The 19,844-nt window shown below is 40.9% G+C and overlaps 1 protein-coding gene across 2 annotated transcripts in view; it reads left to right on the top strand.

Moving 5' to 3' along the window:
- MBOAT1 (membrane bound O-acyltransferase domain containing 1) overlaps positions 1 to 19,844 on the top strand; it is a 55,447-nt gene that overhangs the window by 7,255 nt on the left and 28,348 nt on the right. For both annotated transcript variants that reach the window (XR_010081123.1, XM_063403542.1), the window contains exons 2-3: positions 15,497 to 15,642; positions 16,162 to 16,239. Coding sequence is in view for 1 of the 2 variants with exons in the window: in XM_063403542.1 (XP_063259612.1) it covers positions 15,497 to 15,642; positions 16,162 to 16,239 (224 nt within the window). In the remaining variant the exon portion in view is untranslated. The remainder of the gene's footprint in view (positions 1 to 15,496; positions 15,643 to 16,161; positions 16,240 to 19,844) is intronic.

Here is a 19,844-nt window from a genome sequence, read left to right as displayed (position 1 = left end):
ACTAAATACCAGAACAATTCTTCATGTCTCTCTTCCTGGTTGCTTTGTCCTTGTGAGATCTGAGCACCCTCAACATTTGCCTGGTGTTAACCTGGTGACAGTCTGCCTGGATAATGGGAGTTTTGCCTGTCCCCTCATGTCACACCCTGCAGTGTAGTGGGTGGGAAGCTGTCTCAAAGCATGTGAGCTACCTGCCTAGATGACTTGAGCAAAAAACCAAATAGACCTGAGTGTGTGTATCGGGCTGCTGAATCCCAGGCAAAGACCTGGCAACCCTATGGAATAGCAAATTTCAAATTTTTTTTATCAGTGTCAGATTGTATTCCATAGTCTTCAAGTTCAGTGAGTGTGTCAGGCTGGGGACATCTGGGATGGAAAAGGGAGGCAAGAAAATAACTCCTTTAAATAATTTCTTTGGATTATGTGCAGAACACTAGAAAAACTAAATAACAATTTCAGGCCAAGAAACAGACTTCAAATGCTGACTGTCATGAACTGGGTGAGTGTTTGCTGCTTCCACAGAACCTGGTCTTGTGACAAAGCTCTAATTGGAGTTGAGCAATTCCTTCATTTGTGGTTTCTTGTTCAAGTGCAATTTGGCCCTGATATGAAGATAGGGCAGGAATGGGGAAGGCAAAATGACAAGGCAAAACCAAAAACAGTTGAGGACTACCCACTTTCAACATTTCTTGAATAACTTCTGTGCTTGTTTTCATGCTCATGTATTGGTTTTAAGTAAAACTTTTTAAAGGACCACTGAGTAGAAAAGTTTTAATTTTTAACTCTTACATCTGGCTTAAATAACATTATCAACTGGTGAAAACCAGGTTTTTTCCTGTTACCAGTGCAAAGTAGTGTTAAAAAGAGTACAGTATTGACTATTTATCTCATGTGCACACACACGGAGGGCAGGTTCAAATCCCTGACTCCTATGGTTTGCATTAAGTATTTCTACCAGCCAATTCCACCCGATAGATCAATAATTTATCTGGTTTAGAGAGAGTTTTATAATTACTCTCTTCACTCACAAGTGGAATTTAAATAGTCTGACATTTACACTTCTCGGTGTCAGGGCTTCTAAGGATATTTTGCCAACTATTGAAGGTGAAAACAAAATGTAGACAAATGGAGACAGTGACTGACAAGTTAAAGTTCTTTTTTTTAAATTAAATTCAGTTTTTGATGGAAGCAACCACAGTAAGTTGTAGGCACTGTTAGGATCCACATCTGTCTTAGTGTGTATGTTTGTGTTCATGATAATTCTCTAGAGACAAAAAATTGTGGTCTGCAGTTGCCACAGCAACAATAACACCGCACTCAGAGTATGGGTGGGTTTTCCCTACTTTGTACAAGTATGTTGGAAGTGTAGGCCTGCTGCTGTGAGACACTGTGAAATATGATATGCTCATGAGAGAGAAAATACTTGTTTTTTGTTCAGAGAATATAATTTTAATTTTGTGTTACCTTTATTGCCACTTCTCTGATAGGGTGTTATTTCCCAATTTGCAAACCTAACATCTCAGAGAGGAGAATGGGCTCAGCAGTTTGGAAAAAGAAAGTTTCAGAGGTGTTCTGCTGATGCTAATCAGTAAATAAAATGAGGATTAGAACAAAGAATAGTCAGGGCAGAGTGACATAACTATATTTCTGTTCCTTTGTGGTTGGTTTTGTCAATGGAAAGATAACTGTAGCTGTTCTTTGCCATGAAGCAGAATGAAAATTTGAAGTAGATAAAAGAGAAAATACAGGGTAAGCTTATTTTCTTAAACCTGCTAAAGCAAAGTGGAGGAATGGAGAGGTTTGCTTTAGAAATGTGACTTTTAAGAGGATCATGGTGAGAGAGTATGTGAGCAGCATGAAAGAAATCAGTCTAGGCCTTAGAGTGATAGAATGTGTTGAAAGATGATTTAGCTTCAACCCTTATGCCAGGGAACCTTCCACTAGGCCATGTTACTCAAAGCCCCGGGTGGCCTTGGACACCTCCAGGGATGGGGAGTTCACAGCCTTTCTGGTCAAGTGAAGAAGGGATTTATTCCCTTCTGTCTCCCAGTGTTCCTTCACGTTCAGAGAAGCAGGTGATAGGCTGCAGATTCAACAGTGGTTAAAATTAAGGTGTTTTTCATGTAATTCAGATCTGGCTGCAAAACCCTTTCAACAGGAGGCTGCTAAGGCCAAGAACCTGGCCAGAGCCAGAGTGGACTTTCATGTTTATATGAAAGACCCGATATTCTAGGCTAAGCGTAGCTTAAAAGAAAAAGCTTTTGGAAGTACCTGTTCTTTTTCTGTCTCCTTTCAGGGCTTGTTTCCTCTGCAGGCACTGGTTTCTGTCAGCCCTGCCTCTAGTGTTGCTGATGCTTTTAGGATCCCAAATCACTGCTGACAGTCCAAAGCGTGGCTACTTCCATCGTGGGTGAGTGACTCTGCTAGAGTCATCATCCCCTCCCAGACCTTGACTCCATGCTGGATTTGTTACTTGGGATTCTTCACATGGTGATAATATAGCAGGAAGCACCAGATCTCTGCAGGGAAGATCAGCCAATGCCCAGGAGAGGTCTCTTCTCTGACATCCCAGTCAGAGAAGCGGCCCCAGCTGTCCTTCTGTTTATTAGTTTATATAAAAAGTAACTGGCTCCTTATATGATTTGCAATGTATTTCCCTGTTGGGTTTTCCTCTTACTTTTCTGTTTGATTTTTAACTGCTGGGGGATTTTTGTCCATATGCTGACCACTTCCCCTCTGTTCAGTTCATGCTGCATTTGGTAGTTTTGTGATCTGCATACATTCTTTGAATAGACTATGCCAGCAGGTGTCTGCTGAAGTCTGCCTCCATCCTTTGATAGGGTTCTGACATCCTGATCTGTAGTCTGTTATCTGTTTATCAGTCATACATTTTTATTGCACCATTACCTCAGTTGCCTAGGTGTCTCAATTAGGCTTCCTGGTTGGGTTTTTTTTTTTTTTCCTAGATAGAGTTCATTTAGGGTTTAAATTATTATCAGGAGAAAATAGATTCTGTATCTGCATTCTCTTTCCTTTTCCTGTGGCACTTCAGTTTTTGAGCATAGTCACTGATAAGGATGACCTACCTGTCCAGTTTTAGAAGACCCTAAATGGCAGGTGTGCCTGTTTGCTGTGTCTAGGGCCATGTTTTTGCAACTGCTTGGAGAATTTCTGTCTACAAGTCGGTGGCCTCATTTATTTGCTGACAGATGGAAGTAGTGGCTTGTGCCCTGGAAAACCTTCATGTGGTCTTTGGGTACCCATGTCGCTGGTCACCTCCAGCTCCCGAGTCTTGTCCCCCTTGTCCCATATAAACTCTGTGCTTGGGTACCTCCCAGCATCAGAGAAACTGTAATGCTCCCCAAATCTGAATCTGCACCGCAGTGCTACAGTAACTGTGGGAAAAACACCATGTGAGTTTTGAGATAGCCAAGTTTGCAGAAAATCAAACCTGCAAGGCTTTCTGAAAGTGCCTCTGAGATATCCAGATGTTAGTGGTATAAAACCTTGCGATAAAGAGGTGGAAACACATTTTGTAAGCCAGCTGGGCAGAGTGTGCAATGTCCTAGTTCTTTCAAAGCATGTTTTTTTAGGCTTTATGTGTAAAGCACTTGCTTGAACGGGAAATTGTAATTGTTTATGCAACTTAAAGGATTGTCGAATTTCTTTTCCCTGGCTATTTTGAGATTCTTAGGGTATTTTGAGAAGAGTTCACTTGGAGTTTTTGGAATTTTGTTGTTGTACTTTGTTTCTTGGATAATAAGTTGCCTGTCACTGCACAGTAGGAGCATCACTGTAATAATTTTAAAATGTAAGAGCATTCTTCTCTTTTTTCTCTAACTTTTGAAGAGGAAAAAGTGAGACTTATTCCTGTTGCCTAAGAAAGGAAGTTAAGTTTCTGCCATTGCTGACTCATAAGCATGGCAAGAATACAAAAATACCATGATTAAGCAAATGCGAGTGAGTTTTTTCCTCCTCATATCGCAGTTATCTTTGGAAAATATCAGTGTTGTAAACCAAAGTTCTGCTGTACTGCATGCAAATGGAACTATAGGGCTCCAGTGGGGGGATTTGTAAAGAAGGCTTTAATGAGGGGAAGAAATGAAATCTTTTTTCCTCAAATATAGTATAGTGCAAATAAAATTAATTTATAACAAAAGCCAAATATCTCTTGTTTGTTTGTTTGTTTGTTTGCATTTCTTTATTCACCAACTGACACTTGTTCATGCTGTGTGTTTTCCTGTTAGTTTTTGTTTTGATTTGGTTGCTAAGTCTGAAAACTAGGAAATGTGGGCTTTTTTAGGTTTTGTTATTTGTTTGTTTAATTTGAGGGGGCAACCCCTCAAATTCCTTCAGAGCATGACTTTTTTGAAAGGTACTGATGATTTCCAAATATGTTAGTTTAGTCGTGGTTGGTTGAGATGTTTGACTTGTGCCAAGTTCTGAGCACTTCTCATATCCAAGTTACTTGTTTTCAATAGCGTCTGAAGCTGAGTGCCTAAAATTAGACATGCTCCAAAGTTCAGCTTTCAGAGATATTTGCTGTAGATGTAAGGTGCTTGTAACAGGCATAACTAAACAGCTGGGGTTATGTTCTTCTCTTTTTGCATGGTTCACGATCCAAAATAAATGATCATGAAGCAAGTATGCTGCAAATTCTGAGCAGAAATAAGAAAGAAGAAAAAAAGCCACAACAGGATATTGTCACTGTACACGTTTTGTTGCTGTCTTCTCTTCCTGCCATACTTCTGAAGGGATTAAAAATAAGTGTGCAGCCGACATAAATGAGGGTTAGATAATCATGTCATGTATTGAAAAGCACAGACCAATAATTTTAACATGTAGAACAGTAGGAAGGACCAGTATTTTGTGGTTGTGAAAATGAATATCCGGAGCTGGCAGTTAACAGAGGCTTGCTGATTCTACATGGTCACTGTAATAGCAAAGAAATTAAATGAAGATGGTTGTACTTGGAAAAAAAAAAAGGCAACACATACACAGCTCTTTGGAAATAAGCTAAAAATGAAGAAAATACCTATCTAGAAAATCTGCTGGCCAGCAGAATCAAGTGCCTTGGGGAAAATGTGTGAGTCCGCAAGCTGCTGGAAAACATAAAGTTTTCATTGTTTTTGGAGGAAAAAGAGGGAGTTTTACTCTCTCTTATGTTTGCAAATATAATTGTCTAAATGTAAACTGATTTTCCCAATTAAATGGTTCTGACTAAAGTTTACTGCCAAGAAGTGTGATTGTGCATATATTTCCTACCCTTGTGCTGTGCTTTATTTCCCTATGTGAAAAACCCCTCTATTGTGCATCTGGTTGAGCTGACTGAAAATTAATTCTAAAGAAAAAAGATTTCTGCGGATTCACTGTGCATTTTCCCTGGCCCTTACTGCTGGCTTCCATAAAGTTTTGTGTGTCCTCTTCTGCCTGTTAAAAGTAGCTGGGAATACTTTCTGTACCTCTTTCACCAAATTCTGTTGACTGCATTAGAGTGGGTGTGGTCTCCCTTTATTTTGCGAGGTTGGAGCATAAGACAGCAACACAGATCGTTACCCTTCCATGTCGATGTACCACAATATTTTGTTTTTATGCTCGTCTGACAGCATTTGCTTTGTTCTTCACTCCATCTGCAAGTGCTGTTCCTGTGTATTTCTGAGACAGAAAAACTGCTTAGGCAAGGAAGAGGACAGGAAGAAGTGAGGTTTGTAGCACCTGCTTGGGGAAGCAGGAAACCGAGGGTGTTTGACCACACCCATTGTGTGGGAGCATTGTTACCCTAAAACTCTTCCCCACATATCTAGCAGTTGATACACTAGTTTGCTTTTCTCTTGACTGGCACCTTTTTATTTGGTTGGTTGGTTTTAGGTTTGTGTTTTGTTGTGCTTTGTTTTATCCCAGTTCTGTTTTGGTCTCTTGAAACTAGTATGGAATACCAGCTTCTGGGACATCCTACCTTTTTATGGTGTCTTTAAGTGTTAAACCAAAAATTGAAGCGTGAGAATCTATGAGTCATTTTTGAAAATTTCATTTCTTACAACTAAATGAAGCCCAGTTTTGCAATCCAGGGATTTTTTTTTTTTCCCTTCTGGGAAAGTTAGTGCATGTAGTATAAATACTGTTTATACTTATTTTATAAGTCTACACTGTACATTTCTGCATCTAAACTTACTTGTCTAGAGTACTTTTATAGTAGAAGTACCTGTCTTAGAGTTATGCTTCAAGATTTGATGAATTGCAACCTAGAATTGCCTTTTTTCCCCATTGAAATGAAAAGAAATTTAGATGGACTAGCTCTGGAGTCGAGATGAGTGTTAGGACAGATAAAATCTATCCTTTTCTCTAGCAAAGCCCATGCATAAACTTTTTAAGCACGTCCCAATACACTAATTCTCACAGTGCCCTTGTTTTAAGTGACTATGAACATGACTGAGCATTTAAATACAGGATGTTCCAGTTTTTCTCTGTTCAAGGGCCTAATAAGGTGTTACATAACACCGTTGCGATGTCTGAAAAGTTTAGTCTTTGATCAAGCCACTAATTCCAAGGATAATGTGCTTAAATTTAGCACAGTGCTGACAGTTTCTACAGTGGGGAAAAAAACAACTTTCTTTTGGCTTAGGGTAACCTGTCAAGTTGGCACTTTTCCCCCCTTACTCATATTTGTTTCTTTATGTTGTGTGCATTTACTGGGGTATCACTGGGATAATGAGAACAAAACTGCTCTGTTTGTATTGGTTTGTATTTTTAAAGACCACTGACATTTTTCTATAGAAAAGGAACTGAAAACAGAATTGCACAGGCATTGCAGCAGCAAGAATGGGGCAAGTTATTTTAGATGTGCCAGTTCCCATTCTAGTGACGGATTGCACTTTAAGCCTATTGCTTTATTTTTAAATTGATGAATATGTGCAGGCTCAAGGCTTTCATCTGGCCTGAAAGTTAAGTGTGTTTCTGAATTGGGACTTTACAAACACTGCTGTAAGGATCCTGCCATTCCTGCATTCAGGCAACCCCCGTTGGTATTTGGGGAAGATAATTTGCATTGAAGTCACTGGAAGACCTGCTAGCAGGGTGGTTGGGTAGACAAACATTTGCCTGTATTCCTTCTTTGTGTTTTGAATAAATCAACTTCAATATCTGTGTATTTATCAGTTACACAAAGTGAAAAGGTGCTTGACTTACTGTGTTGTGTTCTAAGCTTTTAAAAACGAAACCTTTTAAAGTGGGGGGAGAAAAATCAGGTCTGTGTTGATGCTATTCTTAGTGCTGTAACTGCAGTTGTTTACTCAAGAATGCAGATGTAGAAACTAGACTGTAATCTCAGGATCAGTTAGTGCTTGAGGTTGGTGAACTCGAGCTGGATCATGTCTAATGAGACCTGTCTTGGTCCTGCTTCCTTTTTGGTGCTGTGGTGTCCATCCATTGTCTATGGTGGATGAAGGGACTCAGTGTTAAGTAGTGGGAGCTCAGCAGTGCTCTTGAGAGGTGATGTGGGAATAACTGTTTGGCATTTGGGGCACTCATCACATCTGAAAAGACTAGCTGGGATCCATGTCTGTTATCCAAGAATTTCTTTGTGAGAAAAAGGTAGGGAAGTGATGTTCTTAATGATTATGGAAACCAAATATCCAAGCCCCAGACAGGTGCCTGAACCCTGCAGGTGGCTTAGAAAGAGGGGGGGGGGGCAAGCAGTGCTGTGGTGTTCCCACCCTGGGAACTTCCTGAGTTCTAGGGACTTTCAGAGAAGGCTTTGCAGGGACTCAAGTGTCTACTTTGTTGTATTTTACTCTCCTTGAGTTTTTGTCTTCCTTGTTTCTGGTAATTTTCTCTTAAGCATCTCTCTCCTGACTTTACATATGCTTCTGAGCACACTTAACAGAAGAGCTGGAGTGATGGAGTAATGTGATGAGGTCAGTCTGTTCCCTCTTCATCAGCATGAACATATTCATAACCAAGGAGGGTAGATAGTACAAGATGCCATCTTTCCTACCAGAAGTATTTGATCCAAGTCACTCTTTGGTGAGGAAACAAAGCTGGTAGTTCTGGTATTGTTTTCTTTTTTTTTTTTGCCTGTTAATTTTGTTGTGATTTTTCTTTCTTGGTGTGTCAAACTTCTTGTTTGGATAACAACACTTCACTTCTCTTTTCCTTTTTCTCATTAAAATACCCTCTATACTCTGACCTGCTGGCTGTAGTTCTGCTTTCAGACATGTATGAGATGTAGTACTGTGCAATACTCCACCTGCACAGAGGTATGTCAAATTATGCTTTTAAAGTATTTTTTAGAGTAAAAGGTATTGTAATTAGTGTGCTGCCTTACTGCTGAGCTGTCTGAAGAAACGAGACAGATCTTCTAACAACCTAAAGGCATTCTGGTTTAAAAGAACCACCAGAATGACTAAAGGCTCCAGTCCAAAGATTGGTTTGATTTTGCTGCTGTTCCTATTACAGGTAGGAATTAAGTGCTGACTATCTTAGATACAAGGGAATTTCATCATTTGGCATCACTTGCTGAGAGAGCAGTAATTATTGAGGTACAGGTAGTGCCAGAACATTGCTGGACATAAATGATCATTGCTTAAACATCTGTTCAACATACAGAGTCATTACAGCTCAATGTGAGAGCTGTTGACAGTGAGCTAAAGCTGGTTTTGGATCAGGGCCACATAATAAATTTATCAAAGGTAAGTGTATGGAAGTGTGACTTAGCATTATGATGTAGGTTTGACTTCTAAAGCTTTCTTTTGACTTAAATGTTTAAAATTTTTGATGACTCAGGGTTTAATCTATAACTATATTTTGTGTCCTGCTAGTGATTATTCTGCTAGTGGTTTCATAGAGGTAATCCAGAAAGAACATCTGTTTCAAGTTTACAGTCTCAATCATGGAAGGATATTTGACCCTGTAAGTAGGGAAACAGAATTTACCCAGGAAAACAGCACAACAAGCCAAAATACTGTCAGTTTTGTGTATTCTACTTCACCAATTCCATTTTCTGCATGCAAATGCACAAAAAACGCCAAGGCTATGACAACTTAGTGCTGCTTCTGAAGAGGACAATAATCTTAAATTAGTCATGCATACATGCTTTTCTCTCTCTGTCTCTCCCATGAGAGAGATTCTATTTTGAAGCCTGTGTCCCCCCAAAATCTTCCATAGGACTCCTACAACACAAAGCCAGAGAAATAAGTTATTTCTGTTCAGTACAGGAGATGTGACATGTCAGCAGTGGAATCAGTATTTCCCCAGTGTAAATTAATTTTTCTCCCCTCTGATCTGTGCTGATTGCAGTCCGCAGTGCCTGGCTATGAGCAGAAAATACAGGATCCTGCCAGTGACAGTCAGTTCTGCTTCCTTTACAAACGCCTGTTTGTGCTGGCTCTCGGTGCACTGAGTTCTGTGCGGAGCAATACCACTGTGGGCAGCAAGGGGAACCGCATGGATGATGGAACACAAATCCTTTTCCTTCATGGAAGCCTAAGTCAGAATTCTAGCAGTGGGAAACTTGACATGGTCTCTATGATATTGCCCTCCTTTTTGGAGGTGCTTGTCCCCTCCCTGTGTAGAGAGCTAAGTGATCTCTGCAGAAAATATTTGTCCTTATAGTTCATAAAAATAGTCTGGAAGATCAAAATATTTTGAGAAATTTCAGCAAGTATCAGATATCTTTGAGATCTGATTAAAGACTATTCCATCTCTCATTCTTAACACGCCCCTTCTAAATAGCACACTTCAGATGTTACAAAATGCTGTAATAACAGCAGGTCTGTTTTTCAACATCAAAGCAGAAATGTCTCCAGCAACGTGAACTTAAACATGCTGTTTGCCAGGTGTCTTTGGTTATATGTGCAAAATAATCTTTTAAACATGGAAAACAAATTACTGCATTTCTGTAGTTCTGGCTTTATTCTTTGCGAGAAAGGCATCACCCTGGAAGATGGGGCCTATCTCTGGCAGAGTGGAATGCTTTATTATGGCCTCCCCTTTCCAAAATACTACCCAAGTGCTGTTGTACTCCACAGACAGTGGTTTGACTTGAGTTGCTATTGCTGTCAGTAGTTTCTGTTAGCAAGGTTCTTTATGCTTTTCCAAACACTGAAAACCGCTCTTGGTCATCTGTGGTAAGTCTGTGAATACAGGAGACCGTCTAATTTACCAGATAAAAAACTTGTAGCAGTCTCCTAAAGTAGTGATCACATCTCATTAGTGCATGACAACAGAGTATCTTGACTTTGAGCAGCAGCTTCATCTTTATGCTGAACCACCATGAGAGGCCTCTGTTCTTCTGTTCAGCTAATGAAATGCAGATTTAAACCTCTGTTCTCTCATTTGGCTGGAAAGTCCAAGGCCTGGAATAAAAGTAGAGGTATCTCCTGCCATATCTATAACCTGACTGCATCATCTGCTACATGTTGAAGTGGACGTGGACCTGGATTCTGGCTGGGAGTACTCTGACAGCCTGGCTGCGCTCAAACACACTTGTACCTCTGTGAATGTGTGTGAATGTGCAACATGCCTGGTTGTTGGCCAAAGGTTGTGTGCTCTTGAGGACACACCAGCACCTCATCATCCAACAAGGAGCAAGTTAGCAGTGTGACTGCTTGGTGTGATTGTCAGAGTTAATAGGAATTTTGATTACAGAGGACAGCTTGGTTTGAGTAATGGACCTAATTGCCATTTGGAGTTTGGAGAGGACTGCGTGGTCAATTTGTTATATCCTCCTAGATTTTTGGAAAGTGAGATCAGATTTTCTGCAAGCCTAAGGAAGGAAAAATGGAGTAGGGGAAAAACAAAGTATTTTTGTGGTGAAAACAGAATGCAGGATCTTTCCCTTTGATACTTGACTGTAAGGAAAAGGTTAAAAGCAATGAAATAAGAGGCTATGTGCTTGTCTTTAGATGTCTCTTCCTAGAGTGTGATCTAGTAACTCTCAAATGTGTATTACCACTTTTTTAAACAGGGAGATTTGGAGATACAAGGTTTATGGGCTGAGCAGAAATGAAACTTCCTGAAGTGGGTTATCAGTAGCCTACTTTCAACTACAAGAAGCAGTGACCAAGACTCTTTGTAATGATTTGGTATAAAGGTGTAGAGTCAGGTTTTTTCTCTTCTTATATTTTCTGTTTCCCATCTCAAGAATTTCTCTTTTCTCCTTTTAAGATTTTTGTGGGATTTGTTTCAGTAATTTTTCAGTGCACCAAGCAACACATTTACCTCTCTTTTTGGAAATCCTCTATGGCTCCATGGCTTTCCTGTCATAGGGATTTGACAAGTTATTACTTTTGTTTGTTTTTCTTTTCCTCCCCAGCCTTCATCATGGAGCCTGTTTGCTACCAGAAAAAAAAAAAAGTGATAATTGTTCCTATTCAGTGTTATTGACATTGAGCTCATGTCCTCCAGAGAGAGGACGTGAGATTTTTAGATGCACCTATTCAACTCCAGGTATTTAGGACCTTTATTTTGTGATTTGCTGACTGGCATTTGCCCTTAGAGGTGCCCACTTGCAGGTGGTTAATTGGAGCAAATAAAATGCAAAATTTTTCTGGATTTCCTCTGAGAGGGGTTAGGAAGTTGAAGAGATGACTTGCCTGTGTAAAAGGCCCTGCCTGTTGATGGAGATGACTGAAAAGCTGGTTCCAAATCCCTAGGCATTAGTGTTTCCCCTTCGTATAGTACCAGTCCAATGCTTGCCAAGTTTCACCCTGTTAAAAATGGGAGAAGATGCAGAGGCTCAAGACAGATGGAACTGGCCTTTTATGTACTTGGAGGGCTTGGATTATAGCCTAATCCAATAGGGGGATCTTGAAAGCACTGTGTTTGGCTATTCTTGCATCAAGATCATGGGTGCTTGGTGGGCTGGTTTGACCTGATTGCTAACTTTGTGTAAAACTCAGATTTGCAATCTAAACATCACTGCTGAGTTATTGCTATGGCAGAATTTGAAAGAATAAAGGGAGAAACTACAGTTTATTTTTTTCCTTTGTTGTTCATACCTACTCTGGATCCATCCAGCCTTTTAAAGTTGAGACTAATAAAGAATTAAAGGATTCATTAACCAGACAACAATAACGATCAACTCGGTTGCGCTGGAGCTGTTCCAGTTTTTCTCTCTCTCCAAAAGTGTGGATATCTTGTTTCTGTATTGCAAGGCTGTCTCCAGCTGGCTGTGACTCAGATACAAATCTTCCAGATGTCGTTGCAGAATACTGTGATGAGACTGCCTTTCTGTCTTCCAGTGTTTAATCATGGAAAATGAAAGGAAGATACTGTCTTCTTTTGGCAGCATATATCATGTGCGCTGATTCCCAATTTTATTACATCTTACTCTCTAGAGCATGGAAGAAAGTGACTGCAAAGAGCAAAGGTGTTTCCTTTCTGCTAGCAATATTGAAACCAGATGTGCAAAATTTTGGTGGTAACACCAAATAAATGTGACTAGTTAAAAACACAGGTCAAATTACTTCCAATGCTGAAAAAAGGTTAATTTACATATAATTTTTATTTTGTGGGTTTTTTTGCCTGGACACCATTCATCAGTGTTCAGAAGCCCTGAATTTTCTGTTTATAAAGTGTTTTTAGCAACAGTGGAAATAGCCAACAGGGAATAGTATGAATCCTTTTCTCTTCAGAAAGGGAAAAGAAGGAAAGTGTGACTTAGTTCACTTGTGATGCAGCAAAACATTTCTTAAATTCTTAGGGATCTGTTTACTTGGATGTAGAATAAAGAATACCTTAAGTATGTAGAATGAAGAATAAAACTAATGTGAAATGGAACGCAGTAAAGTCACTGTCAGATGAACTGTCAGCCTTTGTGTGTACGCATGTGAACACTGCATGTGTTTAAAATGGTACATAGAAATAACTAAATAAGGGGTGGTTGTATGGGAAGCTGTTGTGTCCCTCTGTTCCTGTGTGCAGAACAGAGCAAATCTATTGCCAGATTATTGCTTGCTGAGTGCAATAATCTTGCAAGTCTGTGATGTTTGGCTGCTCTGCAGAAACAACCCTTATAAAACAAAAACTGAGGTTTTTGGTTTATACATAACATAAGGGCGAGGGTTTGACCTGGTACGAGGCTTTGCACCGATCCTTGCAAAAAGAGCGCAGAGTCTTGGTTAATTGTCTTGGTTAATTGTCTTGGTTAATTGTCTTGGTTAATTTGTACAACAAAATGAAGGTGTGACAGTGGCATGATTGCTAGCACAGGTAATGCACGCTCAAAGGCTAAGGCAAGCAACAGCACAGGTATGTGAGGCTGCTGAGCTGGCCTTGGCTGGATGTTAGCTTGTATTGAAGTCGCATTTTTGCTGCTGCTGCCGCTGTCATTCCCTGCCTTAGCTGTTTAAACAGTCTTACAAGTGTGTCTGCTCTGGGGCCTTGCATTTTCCTTTTGCTGTGTGTGTGAACCTCTGGGATCCCAGCATCCTTAACATGTCGAACTGGGCATACAAGAGCCAGATGAAAATAAAAAGCAAATGCCTGCTTATCACGATGGCTTTTACCGGTGTGGAGCTTCCGTGAGTGGCGCTGCACAGAGGGGGCCATTGTCTTTCAATCAGCCACCTCAGTTGCTGTGAGTCTTTGCCCTTTCCTTCTTTGCACCAGATCAGAGCAGCTCTGCATGCCACACAGTTGAGCTGCACTGGTTGTACCAGTGTGACCCTAAGCTGGAGCAGGGCTGGGGGGATTAAAGTTCACTGAACTGTCACTGATGAGCTGGCACCCATCAGGCTTGGGAACTTGCTTAGAAAGGATGCAACTGGAGCAGCCCTGTAGGAGCGTCAGCAGTTTCTGCTGCACCTCTGGCTGTGGAAGGGTGGGAAGAAGCTGTTAGCATTTTGAATGTAACTCTATGGTAACAGACAAGTTCAGGATTTCTACTACAGCATGTGGGTTTTGTGAGACCAGTGTAATTTTGTTCTTTTACTCTATAGGTCTTGCACTAAAAATGAGAATTACTTGGGTTATAATTCTGTGATACTATCTGTTATAAATGCTGGTTGCTAGTGTGAGCAGGAAATGAATTGATATTGTCTCTGTTCCATAGAAATAAAATTCAGCATACCTAAATATTTAAATTATTGCATTATTCTATTGCATGACTGCCTGTGTCACTGAAATAAAGCAACTGCACCAATGAAGCCAACAAATGTTTAATGACAGTATTTGCATGAACAGCTAACACCACGTTGGATATAGTCCACCAGAATAAAAGCACTTTGGGGCTATAGTATCTTGTTAAACACATTGTAAATGTTTTTGACAAGAATCCTGGCAGAATCCAACCATCCTGGACAGCCAGCATTTCTGAGTGAGATGTATTATCCTGTCCTGGACTGATAGCTTCAGATAATCCTCTAATCCAAGTGATTGCTTAAATGTTGCAGGCTGTTTAGTTTTGCTTGGTCCGGGATGACTTGCTGCTGGAGAGATCAGGGTGAATAAAAAAAAAATAATTAAAAAAAAAATTAAAAAAAAAAAAGACTGCAGCACTGTGACTAAATAAATGAATTTACCTCCAGCTGTCTAGGGTCTAGGCTGCACTTAGAGATGTTGTATCCCAGTGGTGTATCTGCTCTGTTACAGACAGCTCCTGAGCTCTGTTTTCACTCTGACTTTGATCTGTTTTTCCTCTGACTTCTGGGATTTTTGCTTAGGCTGTCAAAGAGAAGGTGACTTGAAGAAGGCAGCGTGATGTCAGTTTTGCTCTGGAGAACATTGAAGCTTTTGCTTGTCCTTGTGCCTGACAAGAGTAGCCTCTGTTTCGGTACTGTTTGCCCTCTGCATGTCTTGTGCTCCCACTGCCATCACTACCTCCTTGCAGTGAGGCCAGATTGATTTTCACATGCAGTAGCCAATGAACATTTGAGAAGCATATTCCTTTAGGTGTCTGCTTGATGGTAGAGCATAGTTGTTTTCTTTGCACTCAAACCACAAAAAATTGGGCAGTGGGAAGGTCTGTGTGGAAGATGCTGTGGACTGGAGGAATTTAGCTAAGCCATTCTCACTGCTAGTGAACAATGTCACATCAGGATTGTTGATTTTGCCCTTGTGTTGGGATGGGGCAAAGTCAGGTACTGGGATAATATTTGAATCCTAGACTGCTTCCTGGCCCCTGCATCTTGCCTAAGAGAACTGAGAAGAGGAATGATGTGCCCTGCACCTGGGCCAGGCTGGCAGCAGAGCAGAGCCTTCGTCCCAGGACAGTGAGAACCACCAGAGCCCCACCTGTACCCTGGGGTAGCTGGAGCCTGACCTTCCTTGTCTGCTTCTGGGTGGCTGTGTGTTTCTTTAATCCCTTCTGTCACTGGCTACATGAGAAAAGTTACCTCATGAGTTCACAAGTGAGAACACTGAGAAGCAAAAGATTCATAGCTCACCCTTTCCCCCCACTTTTGCTACCTCTGCTCTTAATTGTTCTGAGAACAGAGAGAATCCTTCCCCTCCTCCTCCAAGAATCAAAACATTTTTTTGTTTTGCTTGTCTTTTGCAGATCAATTTTGTAGCCTGCCAACTGTTTGCACTTTTGGCTGCATTTTGGTTTCGTATTTACTTGAGTCCCAGTCATGCCAGCTCCGCTGTTCGCCATGCATTTGCCACCCTCTTTGGAATATACTTTGCTGTCTTCTGCTTTGGGTGGTGAGTATTTAGTCACCATTTAGATAAGGCTTGGGTCTTAAAATTAATTCTAAACTTCATATCAGCTTTTCTGGAGTACATCTTTTTAATCTGAAGGCTCTTAATACTACCTTAAAAAATATCCTAACCAACATAACCATTCCAAACCCTCAAAGTAAAATGACTCATGAAAGTATTTTTACGTGAAGTATTTAATTTAATTTGTGATGTTTGTTCTGGAAGTTAAGGCCACACCAGTCTGCTGTGAAGATACCTCTTCTGGAAGAGTTGTATCCAACCTGAACTCACACTTTGAGCCAGGCTGCTCTTTCAGTTAAACATATGAATAATATATTTTTAATAAGTATCAGTCTGTGTCGGATAGTCAGGCTGTAAAGATGTCATATGGCAATCCAGGTTCACTGGTACCCTGACATCACATTGATGTCATTTGCACAGAAAAATATTCTCTTGCTCTGAACTGCCAGCACTTCCAGGTAACATGGAAATTATCTAAATACTCACTTTGTTGTTTTCAAGGTATTCCATTCATCTTTTTGTCCTGGTGATGATGAACTATGGCATTATGAATATGGCGAGTGTTCCCAACATCCACAGGTGAGCTGATGTAGCTGCAAGACTGCAGCTGCCCCTCTGATAACTTCTCTGCTTTCAGGCAGAAGCATTTTTAGAACCACCTTCTCTTCTTCCCATTCTTTTCTTTCCCAGTTACTTGCAGGAGCTTTGTTCATGGAGTTACAGAAGCAGCTGTAATCTCAATTTGTGAGTTTTTTGGGTTGATGTATTGCATTTTCCTATGAAATTCCTGGCCTCAAAATTTGACTTTTGCAGGCATAATAATTTATGGAGAAACCTTTGATTTCTTAAACATAATGAAGTCAAGTTCTCCTTGGTCTTGTATTCTTCCAGATTGCATCTGATAATCCTTTTTAATGTGTTTTCCCCATTGCTGTTTGGCCTTTAGATATTTTCCACTTATTCTTGAGTTAGGTCATTCAAATAAGGTCACTGAGGCAGCTTAGCTCAGTGATCCACAAAATGAGGTCTTGCTTTTGGTATTGGGCTTTGTGAAAAAGTAGAAAATACCAGAACTGTTATTGCTTAAAGTAAAAGCTTATGGTTTGGGGGTGGGACAGGTGTTTTCTGTCTCTGCACTGTCTGGCTGTTTCTGTAGCTGCTGCTGAATGCTCAGAAGCCACATAAATCTGGGCTGGGGAACAGAAACTCTTTCTTCACTTGTCTTCAAGGCCAGGGCTGTCTGAGAATCTAGTGGTCAGATAATCCTCTTGCCTCTCTTTTTTTCCTGAAGAGACCCCTCTCTAATATCTAAATGGGAACCTTACTTACGATTTTTCTAATATTATTTAGAAGTGTGAACTGTGAAAAAAAATCCTGTCTACAGCAGTTACTAGCATTTTGCACCACCAAGATAGGGTATTAAGGAGGTATTTTTTCCACCCTCTCACAGAGTGCAAAGCCCAGAAGTCTAGAGGTAATTAATAATGTCATAAAAAAAAGTAACTGGACAATGTTTGTTAAAGAAATGCCATCCAGAGACCAAAACAAAAAGGTGCTAAAAGAGTTGTATTATGGTTCCCTGGTCATTGTCCCTGCCTGTCACATGAGGGAAATTCAGGAGTTAGTGACTGTAGGTCAGAGGAACCATGTCTACAAAGGAATCATCCAATAGTTATTTACATCTTCCTAGACAAAGTGGGGTGGTGGTAAGGAAAAGGGTACAACTTCAACAGGAAACCCCCTCACTCTTCCTCTTTAGCCAATTAGCCACAGTGGCTAATAGCAAAATAGCTTTATACTGAAACACAAATCAAGCCAGTTCATATAATGTCGCCCACTGCTGCAAGACAGTCATGTGTTGATTTGAGTTAATGTGAAATGGCAGTCCAATGTGCTGAAAAACCTCAAGACTTCTGAGGGAGGATTGGGTTAGGACTTTTCTGTTGTATTCTACTAGCCATAGCAGTGTGACTCAAAGTGCATGCACATTGTTAATTTTGAAAAAAATAACAATGTATTCAAACAATCTAAGAGTAAGCTTGGACAATGCCACTTTAAGGTCTGGACCTGTTCATACATGGAAACAGATCCTTCAGAGTGGGGCTTCAAGGCTTGGCTCTTTATTTCCCCAGAAAAACACAGTGGAAGAGAACAAATTAAATAAACTGCATAATTTCACCTTCATACTCTTTTCCCTGGTTATTTTTTGCTAGTCTGCTCTCTGGTGAAGCTGCTAGCCTTCAAGGCCCATAAACGGATGAATTAATCCAGCATCAGAAATGCTCCCAGCTGCAGCAGCAGTTCAGTGTATCTCTCCCTGCATGGCCCCTGTTTCAATCTAAGTGCTTTACACCTCAGCATGGAGGCTTTTTTTAGATCCTTCATCCTGTCTCTCGCTGCTACATGTCTGAGCTGGGTGACTTGCCTTTGGATGGATGCTTGCCATTCTCCCTTGATGAGAGGGGAATCCAAGGACCTTGCTGAGGCAGGACTGGATGCCTGACCCAGATAAAATATGATAAATTCTACTCTGAATCTCCTGAAGAATCTGTCATGTTCCTTCAGTCTGCCTTTCATCCAGCTGTTTGCTGTGGGCCACATGACCCGCAGGTTGCCTTGTGATCCATCACTGTCACTCACACTGCAGTTTATTAGCCCCCAGGGAGGAAAAACTCATTTCTTTTAAAACCAGCCATAATTTGACAAAGGCCCGGCTCTTTTTCAGTTGTCTGCTGACTGATCCTCTTGTCTGATTTCACCTTTAGTTCTCCCCTGTTGTGGATGCTCTCATGGGTCTGGCAGGGGAACCCTTCTTGGTAATGTGTGCTTACCAGCCTCCCGAGGCTCAGCCCTACCAGCCATGCAGGAGATGCCATCTCCTTCTGCAGCCTGATGGTCTTTGCCTCTGCCCTGGTTTGGAAAGACAGGTGTCTGCTAAGGAAGGCAGGAGCCCCCGCCTTGAAATGGAGAATGTAAATCCCCTCCTTCCAAATTATAACAATTTTGAAATTAAGGGGCTCTCAGGAAAAGATATGGGAATACGAATAAAAGTTCTTTACTAGGAAAATTCAAATAAATATGTAGTAGTACAAGAAGAGCAAACAAACAAAAAGAAAACACTGACAGAGTCAGAATACAACCTGATACAGTCAGAATACAACTCTGTTGGTCAGGATGTTGGTAGCAGTCCAGTCAAGTCCTCCTGGAGCAAGAGATGTGGTTCTGTAGAAGCAATGATCCTGGAGAAGGGGGTAGTTTTCCTCTGAAAGTTTGGTGGTGATGTAGATGGGTCCGGTCTTCCTCTGGGAATCCACTGGAAAACAGGCTGCCTTGGTGTTCTGACTCTCAGGTTTTATCCAGGTAGGAATGCTTGGCTCCTCTGCTGGGTGGAGCATCTCCAAATGGGATGATGTAACTTTATCAATCATGCAGTGAGCCTTAATGGCCCATCAACAGAAGATATCCCCCAGAGGGAGGATGGGTCATGGAAGCGCTAAAGAACACTGCCCCACCTGGTTTTAACAGAGGGTAATAGAAGACGTACTTTTGGTTACATCTTGCGTTGCATCGTCAGACAGCCTCTTCTCCCTGACATGGATAACTTCTCCTGTAGAGGACACCACTAAACCTGGTCCTGGCCTGTCTGTGTGGTGCCAGCCTTTCATTCTGGTGTCCCAGCTCTCCATTGCACTGTGTAATTTGCCTCATGTGTTTGTCTGTCTCCAAACATCCATCTGCTTCTTTCCTCCCCAATATTCTCTTTCTTGCTCATGTAAATACAGGGAGAAGTTACTTGTGTGAAAGGCTGCATCTGCCCATGCAAACACTGCAATATTCCCAGCCTTCAGACTCTTCAGTGTTAAGATAGGATCATGCTACTGTCCTGCCCAACAGAAGTGTGCAATCATCTTGAAACACAGAGTGAATTTGTCACATCCTACCTAAGGAATGCTTCTTCAGTTGGACACTGAAGTGCTCTTACAGGTTCTTTCCAGTCTATCTGATTCTATGATTTTTCTGGAAGATGGTGTGCTTCAGCATGGAGAACATGAAGAAAAGATGAGGCTTTGTGCCATCATCTGCCTTTATATAAAATCACAAGAGAGTGAATACTGTAAATTTTAGTGTTTTCTAGAGCTGAGGAAGAGTTGTAAATAAAGAGCATTTACAGACAAAAAAATGCA

This window comes from Prinia subflava, chromosome 1 (genome assembly GCF_021018805.1).
Source record: "Prinia subflava isolate CZ2003 ecotype Zambia chromosome 1, Cam_Psub_1.2, whole genome shotgun sequence".
NCBI classification, from domain to species: domain Eukaryota; kingdom Metazoa; phylum Chordata; class Aves; order Passeriformes; family Cisticolidae; genus Prinia; species Prinia subflava.
The sequence above is the reverse complement of the archived record's forward strand: the minus strand, read 5'-3'. Positions and strand labels throughout refer to the sequence as shown.